The 14207-nt window shown below is 46.9% G+C and overlaps 1 protein-coding gene across 3 annotated transcripts in view; it reads left to right on the top strand.

Moving 5' to 3' along the window:
- The window catches only part of MKLN1 (muskelin 1), a 1341339-nt gene that overhangs the window by 218564 nt on the left and 1108568 nt on the right, over nt 1-14207 (top strand). Inside the window, exon 5 of one of the 3 annotated variants that reach the window (XM_069629632.1) lies at nt 4322-8653. The exons of the other annotated variants lie outside the window; for them this stretch is intronic. Within the exon in view, the coding sequence (XP_069485733.1) occupies nt 4322-6795 (2474 nt within the window). The 3' untranslated portion in view covers nt 6796-8653. Of the gene's footprint in view, nt 1-4321; nt 8654-14207 lie in introns of those variants that run through there. 3 annotated transcript variants of the gene reach the window in all.

Below are 14207 nucleotides of genomic sequence, written 5' to 3'. Positions count from 1 at the left end.
GTTCCCGTTATCTAATAGAACGTTAGAGACGCAGGGGTTCTCTGGGGCTGTAATTGAAGTTCCTTACACAGAGGTATTGGATGTGACAGTGGGGGGTAAAACAGTGAAAGCACCCTTACTGTACTATGAAAACTCTCCCATCAACTTACTGGGGAGAGATCTCTTGAGCAAACTCAACATGACAATATCATTCACAGGGAGCGGTATCGTATGTTCAACGCCAGGCATATGCCCCCTCCGTATATTAGCAGTAATACACGGCCACACAATCATGAAAGAGATCAGAGGGGTACCAAGAAATGAGGAGATGTTTGTTGAAGGTATGAGAACATTGGCTCTCATAGTACCAGAACTAAAAAGGGTGGAGTGGAGGATCCCAGCAGAATTCCTTTTTCGTCCCATAGCAAGCCCTGACACTGCTCTTGGGACAGTACTATCGTTGGATTTGCATGCAATACATGTATCAGCAAACAGAATATGTGTGATTGGTATTGACATGGAAGGGTGTGAGTGGCGGACAGTATTGTGTACAAATGCAAATATCCCGCTGAGAGAGCTCTCGGACGAGGAGCTATTTTCTGACACTGAGGGAGATGGTGAAGTAGTGATGGAACTGGCAATGCCCTGCGACATTGTAGTTACAGCCAGACAAACTAAGGTTGAACTAATGGCGGTAGTAGGAGCACCGCACACATTTTTTGATGAAGACATGAGGTCAGTACCCACTAACTTATGGACTAATGGCCCCCACGATGTAGGGTTGCTGCATGAAGTTCAGCCTGTGGTGATAAAAGTAAAACAGGGAGCAATACTACCCCGGGTGAAACAATATCCACTGTCGCGAGAAGCAGAAGAAGGGATCAGAGAGACAATAGATGCACTGTTAGCACAGGGTATAATAGTGCCCTCAAACTCCCCATGCAACACATGCATTTACCCAATCAAAAAGGCAAAGGGGGGTTCATGGAGGATGATACAAGATTTACGCCCACTGAACGATGTGGTAATGAAGGAGTTCCCTTTAGTCCCGAACCCGGCGACAATACTGTGCAACATTCCAAAAATAGCATCACACTTCACAGTAATTGACTTAAAAAATGCATTTTTTTCGATTCCCTTAGCAAAAGAGAGCAGGTACTTGACAGCATTTACATTGGGAGGAAGGAGGTTCGAACACTGCAGACTACCACAAGGATATTGCGAGAGCCCAAGCATATTTAACAGGGTACTACATGAAGATCTGGGGAATTTGTCTGTAGAAAGCACAGTGATCCAGTACGTTGATGATTTATTGGTTTGTGCACAGGCTGAGGAAGAGTGCAGACAGGACTCGATAACACTATTGACATTATTGGCCAATAAAGGGTACAAGGTGGACAAGGGGAAGTTACAATACTGTCTGACAGAGGTCCTATACTTGGGTCAGCTGATATCAAAGGATGGCAAGCGAATTATACCAGACAGGGCACAGGCGATTAGAACAATTGGGGAGCCCAAAACAGTAAAAGAGATGCAGAAATTTCTGGGTATGTGTAACTATTGCCGAGCATGGATATTGGACTATGCGGCGTACACAAGGCCCTTGCTACAGGCACTGAAAGAAGCACAACAAGAACACAAACACATAGAATGGACAGAGGTGATGAACACAGCATTTAACTCACTAAAAGAGCTGATATCAAGCGCTCCAGTACTAGCAAATCCAGATTATGGGCGCGAATTCTTTTTATTTTCACACTGCAAAGGAACACTGATGACAGCGGTACTGACACAGAAAACATCTTTAGGGCACAAACCACTTGCTTACTATAGCGGCACCCTAGACGCAGTAATGCAAGGTCATTTCGCGTGCGAGCAATCCCTAGCTGCAGCCGCATTCGCAATTGAAAAAAGTGCCACGATAGTGATGGGCTGCCCGGTGACACTGTTTGTGGAACACTCACTTTTTGCAATATTAGAGCGAACAAAGAGCACATTGACAACACAACGCGCCACAGCATATGAGATAATACTGTCCAGCGCTAACATCCATATAGTAAGATGTAAAACAGTGAACCCAGCCACATTCATCACAGAGGCATGCACCGTAGAGGACATGGAAAACCACAACTGCGCCACATACACAGGTGACGAAAGTAAGGATCCAGTGATTTTTGAAAATGCCCTGACCGAGGGCGAGGTGTATTTTGTGGACGGGTCAGCATCAATAGACATGGAGACAGGAGAAAAGCATGTGGGTATGGCAGTGGTACGATTAGAGGAAGATGAATATGAGATACTAGTACAACACCGCCTCCCATCACACTATTCAGCGCAAGCAGCAGAACTAATAGCGCTAATAGAAGCATTGCATGCCGCCAAGGGGTGCGCAGTGACCATATATACAGACTCAGCATACATGACAACAACAGTTCACGGTGGGTTGGCCCGGTGGGGGCGGAGAGGGTTCCGACGAGCAGACGGAACGCCAGTCCAGCATGCAGAATTATTGAAAGAACTGATTGAGGCCCTGCAAGACCCCACGGCAGTGGCCATCGTAAAATGCCAAGCCCACACCACAAATACAGATTTTGTATCTTTGGGGAACGCGGCAGCAGACGCCGCTGCCAAAGCAGCTTCATATCTACAAAAAGGTGAAATAGGAGAGTACATGTTGCACCACACAGTAAGCCAAGAGGTCCCCACAGGATACAACATGATGTCCACACAGGAGATAATAGAGCTGCAAGAGGGAGCTAGTGCAGAGGAAAAATTGCTGTGGACTAAGAGAGGATGCAGCAAATCACCGACTGATTTATTGTGGCGACAAGAGAGTTCAGGAAAAGTGGTAATGCCAATTACGCTGTTAGAAATAGCATTTCAACAACTACACTTTCCCGCACACAACACAAAGAAACACATAATGGCAGAGATACAAGAAGATTGGTTTGCACCCTGCCTCCAGGAACACGTCACAAGGTTAGCCCTAGAATGCACGACATGTCAAATTTACAACTCAGGTATGACATTGCGTACACTAAGGGGTACGATACCAAAACCAAGTGGCCCATTCAGAGAGCTCCACATTGATTATGTAGACATGGGAGAAAGGTGTAACGGGGCTCGATACATGATTGTGGTTGTATGTCCATTTTCGAGGTGGGTGGAGGCAGGACCATGTGCCCGCCCTGACGCGAAGGGCGCCGCGAAGTTCCTAGTGCGGGAAGTGTTTCCGCGCTGGGGAATTTGCGACGTTATTCGCTCAGATAACGGGACACATTTTGTTAATGAATTATTTAAAGAAGTGACTACATTATTGGGGATAAAGCACAAATTATGTTCGATTTATCATCCTCAAAGTAATGGCGTCGTGGAAAAAATAAATGGCCTGTTAAAAAGCAGATTATCAAAACTTTGTTTTTCCCTTAAAAAGACTTGGATGTACTGCCTGCCTTTGGCCTTGTTTGAACTACGAAACCAGCCAAGTAAGGATCACCATTTGTCCCCGCACGAGATCGTCACGGGAAGAAGAATGCATACAGCGCATTCGCCTCTCCGTGAGCGTTCTGATGCACACAGAAGCTCAGCTATATTGGGGGAGGAGTTCACAGAATATCTGCGAAAACTGACACGGGCAGCGCGCGTAATTGCAAAGCAACTAGCCCCCCCCTCGACAAGAGAGGAGGGAAACGCGACTGAACCAAACAGGTTGCCTGAAAAACCACTACAGCTAATGCCTGGTGACCTTATATATGTTAGAAGTTTTGTGCGGAGGTGGAACGCACCACGTTTCCATGGCCCCTATGAGGTAGTGTTTTGCACGCCTACAGCAGTAAAGGTTAAGGGCCTGCGATATTGGGTGCATCTGACAGATGTACGTAAAGCTTACAGCGCTGCGGAGAGTGAGGTGCAGGACGAGGCACAGGCAACGGCGGACGATGAAGTTGTGCGGAATGAATGATTGGAATTTTGTGTGCATTATGAGATGAACAGTGAACACATTTAGCGCGCAACAAATGTCCTGGACTAAAACATGTACATATGTATATGGAAATTTTCTTTTTATTACAATTTTTGAAAGTTTTTCGTGGGGTTCTTTTTCCCCTCCTGTGCTCTTTAAGAAGTTTTTTTATTATTGTTGTTTTTAAACTGTCATGTTTTTTTTTTTTTTTTTATTATTTATATATATATATATAGTAAGGTACGAATAATGATGCTTGAAAGGCTACCTTGTCTGTCAACACACCCCCTCCCTCACCCAACCCTATATTTTATCACCGAAACGTTACAACGTGGAAATGTTTACATGTTTGTATTTAATAAACTCTTGTGTCTCAAACAGGATTTATCATGGCGTCGAATGGGCAGCCTGCAACTAATAGATATGTTAGATTTAGAGAAATGTTAGTGGCTAGATTAACATATTCATTTGAATGTGGTTTATCAATGTGTGCTATCGTGTTCTTCATCTCAATGTTTTGTCTGGTATTACACTGGGTTATAGCGTTCATCTCTACCGAGATGAACGAGGGGGGAGGGGGGAACAACACCACCCTTGCCCCTGGAACGAAAACAATTCCGACTGTAGGTATCAAAGAAGGTGATTTCTTGATCTGGGATGGATCACACTTTGTGTGGGGTTACTATACTACACCACCCACTGCTGTCCTGTCACAATCAAGAACCAAAAATTTAAACAATGACACAATGTCCCAACCTGGAACATACAACAACCGCACGATCCCTCCCGCCCCAATTTCAAACAACGATCTCTTGTTTATTAAGGAGGATGGAAAAGTGATTATGATGACAGAACACAAGTCCCTATATGAAGAATTAGAAAATGGGGGTGGGAGGGAGGAAGGGGGGCCTGGTTCTTCACCCACTATAACGAGAAGGTACAGAAGAAGGGAGAAAAGTAGGCGGAGAAGAGAGACTGGTGGAAAAGGGTATGATGAGTATTATGGGCTAGGGTTAGACAAAATGGAAGACCCACGACACCCTCACCAAGCAAATAAATGGTATGCAGATATGAGCACAACAGCCAAACAGACAACCAATGAGAGCTGTTATGTCTGCTCACTTATCCCCCATGCATCAGGCACACCTAAAGTATTGTTGCCACGAGAATTGCCCATTGTGGATGCCCAATGTCTCCTTCATCTCACGCTGTGTAGAATAAAGAACACTTTCCAAGCACACGATGTCTCTTTCAGAATGCTACAGAACAACAAAACGTGCTATTCGCAAACGTCTGGAGTGATCTGTCTTAAAGAACCTTTCTTTGCAATACAAGGGACACTGTTTTCCGAAAGCAAATGGAAAGACGAAGAAGTGCTGTGCAAGGCAGAAGCACTGAAAGGTGTCCAACCGGACAAGTTGCGGTGGATGGAAAGAACGTGCTTGCCAATATGGAAAGAACACATCCCTAAACTAACATGGGTAACAGCGATGGAGAAACCCTTCAAGCTACAAAGTGAAATACAAAACGAACTATGTTTCAAGGGAGAAGGAAAAATGGCAATGGGAACGAACAAGAACTGTAACAAAACTCTCACCATCCCAGATATGAAAAAAGGGACAGCAGCACTAATGGACACCTACTGGGTATGCGGAAACAAGGCGTACCTGCATCTTCCCCAATCATGGAGTGGTAGCTGCTCAATGGCCACTTTGCACTCAACACTAATGGTGATTCCAGAAAGTCATATTGACAGAAGTAACATGATGAAAGAAGGCTTGAACCAGAATGCAGCTTCTCCAACTACACAAGCGCACCTTTATGTCCTGTCCTCCGGAGGGAAGGGAGAAGAGCTCTCAAGGAACAAGCGAGCCTCGAACTACATATCACAAGCATCATCTGATTTATTGGCACAGATCCCAGACAGGTATCGCCTGTTCAGCTCCGTGGAAACATTCTTTGCTTCGCTAGTATCAAGTGTCCAAGCAAGAGCAAATGCAAAATGGCTCCAGATCACACGGTGGGAACTGATCCAGTTGGCCAATGACACTGAAGAAGGGTTTAACATAATAAAGGTGGAACTACGAGCTCTGCGATTAATGACCATGCAGAACAGGTATGTTCTAGACCTGTTAACAGCAATCGATGGAGGTGTTTGCCGAAAAATTGGAAGTGCGTGCTGCACGTTCGTACCTTCCGAAGACGCAGAAAATGGGTCCCTGTCCCACGTTATTGAAGCAGTACATAACCTGGGCGAGAAGATGAAAATGGAAGGTGGAGCTGAGGATAGCTCGTGGTTCGACAATATCTTCTCTTGGGTTCCCTCATGGCTTGGAGTGACAATGAAGTTCCTGATACCAATAGTGGTGATCATCCTTGTGATGTTCTGCCTGTGCCAGGTGGGCCTCCGATGTTGTGCTAATGCAGTTCCTAACGGCGCAATGATGATGGTGACAATGGGCAACTCCGGTGGCACAATTAAAGCAACACAAGAAGTACATGTGCAGACAGGAGCAGACAACACCCCCAGATATCAGTTAGTGCCTATGTGCCGTGATAAGTACATAGTAGATAAACTATGGCACACCACTATCAAAGAACCACGAGACGTAGAACTGGAATGGTATGAGGAGGTCTGGGTAGATCTGGAAGAAACTGGCGACTGTATATATTTAACATGTACACCAGACGAGTATGCTAGGAGAGGTGAGAGCTTAAGGGGGGTGTGCAGAGCATGGATGCCTATAAAAGGAACCCCTGCATGGGATGGTGCAGTGTTAGAGGAACAAGAATGTAGAAGATTGGAAGAGCTAAAGAAATTCGTTACTTTAAGTAACGAAAGGGGGGAAATGTAGGGGAGCAATGGCCGCCAGGCCCTCCTCACCTACAGCTTCCTCCCCAGGCGGGGACCATGACTCGGTGGGCGCCCCCTCATGCCACCCGGGCCCAGGTGGAGGAGGGTTCACCCGCCGACGACATTGCCCACACGCACCCTGTCTTTACATTTACCAAAAATTAAGTTAGGCCTAGACGCCATCTTGCCTAGCAAACATGGTGTGAGTTCAGCACACTGTAACGAGGCCCCCACCTTTGGAGGGCCTTTCATGCATCTCTGTCGCCTCAGCAGCCCTGACAGATCCGCTGCGAGTGCGTTCCCATGAGAAAGTCGGAGATGAGCTAAACCCGAGATGCCAACACGGCAACATTATATTAGTAACAATGTGATATTGCACCCCGTATGACCCGGACCGCAAGGCCGGGGTAGCGAGGAAAAAAAGCTGAAGCATCACTATCTGAAGAAGGTAGAAAACAATTCAAGTATTGGTATCAATGAACTACCTCTGTTTAAAATGTGAATAAGCCATAAAAATGTAACGTTATATGATATCCCTCCAGGTCTGGACTAATGCTGCTATAACCACGGAGAAAGATGTTGACCAAACGTGTAACCTATATCTGTAAAAGTGTTTTTCAATAGTATGTAGAAACTTGAACTCATATATGTTTTTAATTCACCCAAAGCGGCGAGCATCAATCTCTGTAGGCCATAACCTAGATATCCCTCGTATAACGTCTAATGTACATACAATACGCACACAATGTAGTGAATATAATGTTAGGTAATGAAAAGGTACTGGAACCGACTGTATTAAAGAAATGTGTAACGAAATTGAAGTATATATATATGTGTCTAAATAACGTCAAAATAAGGCAGAACAGTATAGAACTTCTGCATTTACTGATCAGCAACGCACGAGGAAAATACCTTTGTGGATATATGCAAGGCCATTCCCTCTCCCACCCCACCAAGCCTGCCAGATAAAAAAGCTAAGACTTGTGCCGCGCTCCCTCACCTCCCCCAACCAAGCTGGCGTTACTTCAGAGAGTCAGAGGCCCCGGCGCCGCAACCAAGGCCACAGCCCGCCACCTGTGTTATTTACAGCACGGTAATAAACCCACGGATGAACCCACTGATCTACCAGCACCCTCTCATAAATCCCACGAACCCCCCAAGAATCCTGACCCCGTGTAAGGACGACCCCCATCATTGAGACAAGACACAGAGACCCATCTATATAATAACTTCTAACGCAGCAGACAGACATGTATCATTCGGCCCAGGCCCCAGAGCCCCGTCCCGCGACCTAAAATACCGGTCAATAGGACACAGGTAAATCTCACCCCAACCGACAACCACCAGACCTCTCACGAGGTGCATTCCTCATGTGTTGTGTTTATTTTATAAGATAAGCTGCAGAAGCGATTTATTAATGAACTTAAATGTCATTTTCTGAATAACTGCAGTGTGCATGGCCTAGGGCAAATGAGACAGGAAAGGTATTCGTCATTGTCACAGGCTGCCCCAGCACATCAACACCGCACGGATGACCTCAAGCCGGCCTGCCAGGCCCAACCCAACCCACGAGGCTGACCAGTGACGTCGTCCTGCCAGGACCAACCCCGCTGCAGCAACACCTATAGTTAGTCGACGCCACCCAATCCCAATTGACTTGTGCCCCCTATAGTGTTTAGGTGGTGATGACGTTTTTTGTATTAGAAATACGCCTGTCTTTGCTATTGTCAGGCAGAGCGCTCTCGTAGGTTGCAGAGTTCTTTGCATGCCTTATTCTTGGATAAACTCCCACTTACGCTCACCCGCACTCTGTCTTGGCCTTATTCCCACTACGGGAGAGTCCCTTATTGTCTCTCATTGCGGGGAGGATCGTGCTGAATTGGGGGCGCTTCCCTTCACGTGCCTGGATTGCCCGGCGCCTTCAGTGCACCACTGTCCTTTCTGTGAGGGGGGTCACTCAGATTAATGCAGTCCAGTACCTCTTTTTTTTGTCTCATTGTTTGCACGCTTTTTGATTATTGTATCTCAAGCGTTCCGCGACCTGTGAGAGCTTGGCACTGTTGGTTAGTGCTTCATTGATGTTGCCCCGCCACAGGGTCTGGGTTGTGTGGGCTCGCCGCAGCGTAGTGGGGCTTACTACCCTACGCTCCGGTCTGTGTAGCGTCTGTTTTTCCCAGCACTGTTGGTGCACCACTGTCTTTCCCACGTGCGGGTCCCTCAGATTGGAGTAATCAAGCGCTTGCCTTGGTTCGCGTGCTTTTAGTTATTGTCCCTCAGGCCATCCGCACCTGTGACAGTTTGGTGATATTGGTTGGTGCACTGGAGTTTAATTTAGCTGCGCCCTGACACTGGGCCTGGATTGTTTCCTCACCGTACCGCAGCGGGCCGTCGTGTTATTCTTGTTGGATCAGCGCAGCACGCCAGGTCCACCCTGTGTTGCTCCCGCGTGTGCAGGGCCCCAGGGATAGTGCCTCAGCTATTGCCTGTGCGTTATAGCGTCTCTCTGCCTTCACTGGGGCCCAGTCCGTAGCCTTCATTTGTCTGCTTGGGGGCTGTATGGGGGGGGGGGGTTAATGTGCCCTGGTTTCGTAGTCCAGCCCCTTCACCTGGGCCAGCTTTTTAAAGTTTAGCCAGAGTGCTTCCTCAGCCCATAAAAAGCCTCAGAGTACCTTCCGTACCTGTGGGGTCCCGCTGGGTCTCTTCTTCGACCGTTCCTGGTGTTGTCAGGTGTGCACGTGTCTCAGCCTGCGCCAGGCGTTCTTCGCACTGGGCGGCTTTCTCCCTCCGTCATCCAGTGCTTGCAGGGACTCACGGCGGGCTGCGAAGTACTGTGTGGACGGCACAAGGTCCAATCGAGCCGTCCGCCTCTTCTTGCTGTTGGCCTCCTATAGCGGGCCACCGGTGGTGCGTTGCCTGTGTCCGGAACGTCTCGCAGTCGCTCCTGGTCCGCCGTCCCAGTGCGTCTTGCACTTTCTGCCGCTTGCTTACCCCGGCCCGCTCTGGTACGCAGGGGGGCTGTGCAGCCGTGGTATCGGGCCCCAAGGAGTCCGGCATACTTCACAGGCGCCGTCTAATGTGTCGCAGTGTGCAGCGGCAGCTTGCACTGTTGGTCGCTTCAGCCGCTCCTCCCGTTCAAAGCCTGATCGCGGTCGCGCCAGCCATGTTGGATGCCGGCGGGCCCCTCTTTGCCGCCTCCTTCCTCCCTCTCTGCGCTCCGATTTTTCAGTACATTCAGCCCTGGGGTTATAGATTCGGTTGCTTCACCCTCCGGTGCGCTTATCTTTAACGAAGTTAGCTTATTTATGGGTCAGCTTTAGAATCATTTCAGGATCTAGGCAGGAGCTCCGAGCTAGCACTCCTCACAGCATGAGCTCAGGCCACGCCCCCCCAAATCCGTATAATTTTAGATTTATTAATATTTATGGCCAGGTCATTTGTCTGCATATAGTGTTCAGTAGGTGCTGTAAGCCATATGCATCTGATCTACCAGGACCAGATCGGCAGACACAATTACCTTTACATTTTCATGCAACTTATATAAGAGTCTGTAAATTACACTGTTAAAAATCAATAAAAATGTTTTTTTTTTTTTCTTTAAAGTAGGTTCTTGTTACCTTGGAACCTGCCCAAACCTAGTGCTTGGCAGGAGAGTAAACAAAAGCTAGGGAGAAGAAAATCCCACAGGAGAAAAGCGGATCTGGGATCTGCACCCATGCAGAGAATCCATAATTCGGCATTCTTCAAAGGCACAGTACCTGGGTGAAGGGCGAACAAGGTGGGCTGGTGGAAGAGCAAATAAGGGGAAGATAAAATATTATCCTTGACCAAGTTGGTTGAAGAAAGAATGACCCAGTGCCTGGCAGGAGAGTACACCAGGCAGGCTGGGGATGATTAGAAGCTGATGAACTGTGTATTGCGAACATTGTAACCAGGGGAATTCTGCCTGGTGCTGTTTGTGAGAACCCAGATAATCCAAGAAAGCAGTGTCCTCTTGGCACTGCTAACATTGTAACCAGGGGAAGGGAGTCATTCCCTGTGGTGTTGAGAGCCCCGAGAAGCCAAGAAAGTAAAAAATGTGCTCTTGGCACTGTAAACTTTTGCGGAGGGCTAGGAGAGGAGAAACCTGTTTGCATTGCAAATACTGTGACCAGGGAAAGGGAGTCATTCACCATGGTGTTGCCTAGGCATCTTTGTGATGAACCTTTTAACTTTTACTTTGAATCTGGAACTTTATATTGGCCTTTTGGAGGAGAACTGAAACGTGGAGAAGGGCGCCATTCACGCAGTTGAGGTTTCCACGTAGAATTGGACATTTCTCAGTGGAAGGGAATCATTCGTCTGGACTAGGAAGTCCCTTTAACCCTTTATTAGCTAGAAGTGTGAGGGTTGGAAATGGATGTTTTGACACAGGACGGTCGACTATTTTGACTGACATTCTGACCAAGTGCTTAATGTTTGATTTCAGGCAGGGAACCCCCTTTTTTGTTTTAGGGAGTTATAGGGTTTTTTCCTTTATTTTCCATATGTTTTTGCCAACAAACATGCCACCACTGTGCCAACGTCCTGCTTCTGCACTCTTACACTGCCCATAACTTACAAAATTCAATTCTCTCTGCAATTTTCTGTGTGAAGGACATTTACTTTTAGAGAAACTGCTACACACTCAAGTAAGCCATGGTTTATTTTTCAAAGCCATATTTGTACACAAAAGCAGCAGAAGCAATATACATGTTTAAACAAGAATAGGGAAGGGTTCTTTCCACCAGCACCCATCACTTGATGACCTATTCAAAGGAGATAAGCTGAACGGTGTAAAGGAATCACCCTGACTGTCATGTTTTATCTAAGAACCAGATGCCTTGCCTTAAGTTGAACTGTGCTGTTTCGGCGAAAACTTAAGAGTCACCCTGAATTATGATATTTTTATCTAACAGAAAGATGCCCTTCCATAGGCTAAACTGTGCTTAAGGGAGAAATCCCTGCTTGATCATATGTTGGCATCTAAGTTGTACAGTGATCCCAGGTCTTGTTCAGCCTCTGGTCACGAGCACACTTCAAAAAACAACTTTTCAAAGTGCCTGCATTGTTAAGGTTTATGTGAGCGATATAAGATGGCAAAGTGTAGAAAGACAAAAAATGTCAACATAACCTCTCGGGTTTATCACCAAAATGTTTCTCTTGGGATTTCCTACTGGTCTCACCAAAGCATTCACTCAGGATACAAACTCATAGTCCAAAACCACGCTAGCAGAGGAGGCGGCATTGCCATACTCCACAAGGATTCTATCTCTGCCTCCCAAAAAGTCTCCCCCCTCATTACACTAGACCGCAAAAGCTTTACTAGTTAAATCATACGCCCAGCCAGCTCCTCCTACTTGTTCCTTGTCATCTATAGACCCCAATAGATCCTGATCTCTCGCCCTCTCTTAACAGTCTTGGGTTACTTAAAAATTTGGTTTGACATGCCTATGAGAGCCCTTTGACAAACTCATTTCTTACTCTGGAACCTATGCAACGTACACAGCTAGTCTCAGCCCCTACACATTCTGCTGGACATACATTAAATGCAATCTTTGTGTCCTCCAGCCACCTTCCCACCTCTCACTCGCATATGGTCAGACCGCTTTGCCTTTTCTTTGATCTTACCTCTTGTGTGAACCCCAGTCCCGACCTGGCCTGTGGTCATAAACATTTTCCCAGCAAATGGAATATAATCAAGGTGGTCCCTGACCTTTCAAATCTTCTACAATCCCTGCCTTCTTTAGCTCTGACATAGAAATTTCCTTGCCCACCTTCGACAGCTGGCTTTCCGAAGCCTTCAACACACTATCATCTGTCAAAGCCTTCATTAATCACAGGAAAGATCACTCAGTTAGATGGTTCTCCACCCGATTTAAGCTAACAAAAGCCTATAATCGGTCTCTGGAACGTAGATGTCTAGCTAACATGTCAGCAGCAAACGGATTTGCTTACTTCACTGAACTTGAGCTTTACAGGGACGAAGTCTGCAAATCCAAAAAATCCCTCCACACGGACAGGATGAACAAAGTTTTTGACCCCTCTACAGAACCTTTCAAATGAATTGTGGGATTCAGATCTCCCGCTTGTGCTTCTAATACCCCTCCACACACACACACACACAACACTCCTCTGCAACGCTATATCTAATCCCTTTTTCAATAAGGTCATAGGATGGAACCAACACTATTTTATTAAAAGAAATGTTCCCCCTGTCTCTACCACCTTGTCTGTTCCCCCTTCATCCACCTCTTTTCTTCTCCTTCTCTCTGCTCCCCTCCTCAAACTTCTTGAAGCTTTTGTCTTTAAGGTAACCGACTTTCCCACCCTACCTTGCTAAAAGATTTTCGCTAGTACCTGTGCTGTACATCTTGCCCTCTCCATCCTCAACTCATCATTCGCCACTGGCATTTTCCCCTCAGACTTTAAACCTATGTCCACTGAGCCACTTCTTCTAGAAAAAATTAACCCAGTTGATTTGAACTACTTCCGACACATTTCTAACAAGTGCTACTTTGCCAAACTAGCTGACCGGGTGGCTTACTCTCAATCATGCCTTTTTCCAGAATCTAACAATATCCTTGATGGGGCAAAGTCATACTTTAGACCTTTCCAAGGAACTGAGTCTTGTTTGGTCTCCATCTGGTATAACCTACTTGATAGCTCTACAGCATTTGACATGGTCCATCATTCCATTTTCATGATATATTTTATTTGTATCGCGCTCATACACAAGTGTTTCAGAGCGTGATGAGGCAAGGGAGGGGAACAAGGGAGGACAAAACAACGATCTTAATAGGTCCAGTGAAATTGAGAACGCGCTAGTGCAGGGGAGAGGGAACGGGGGGTGCAAGAGAGAGGAGAGGTGGAAAGTGCTGAGCGAGGGAAAAACAAAACTGGAAGTGCAGTCAGCAAGTGCAAGGTTTAAAGCGCAGACAAGGGGTATCTGATAAGTGCAAGTAAGGGGACTGTAGGGTTACAGAATACAGACCCAAGTGCACGGGTTGCCAGGTGGCTGTGCAGGTGTGTGGCTGGGTGCGCAGGGACCTGGGTTCGAAATCAGAGGATAACCAGGTGCACAGTAATGCAGAAAGATCAGCAGGCAAGAGGAAGAGCAAAGGCAGAAGCAAAGAGGAAGGTCTTGAGATGCTTCCTGAACCGGACATGGGTCTCCAAGTTTCAGAGTGGCAGGGAGGCTGTTCCAGAGGGAGACCCCAGCCAAGGGGAGAGATCTACTCCCAACTCATTGATTGGAGAAGCGACTGACCCTGAGGGAGGTGGAGGAGCGAAGGGCTCAAGTGGGAAGTTATTTACGGAGGGAGAGTTGAAGGTATTTTGGACCCAGGCCCCAGAAAGCCTTGTGGACAATGCAAAGGGTCTTGAATTTAATCCTTG

Source organism: Ambystoma mexicanum, chromosome 12, assembly GCF_040938575.1.
Source record: "Ambystoma mexicanum isolate Mex_15411 chromosome 12, UKY_AmexF1_1, whole genome shotgun sequence".
In the NCBI taxonomy this organism is placed as follows: domain Eukaryota; kingdom Metazoa; phylum Chordata; class Amphibia; order Caudata; family Ambystomatidae; genus Ambystoma; species Ambystoma mexicanum.
The sequence above is the reverse complement of the archived record's forward strand: the minus strand, read 5'-3'. Positions and strand labels throughout refer to the sequence as shown.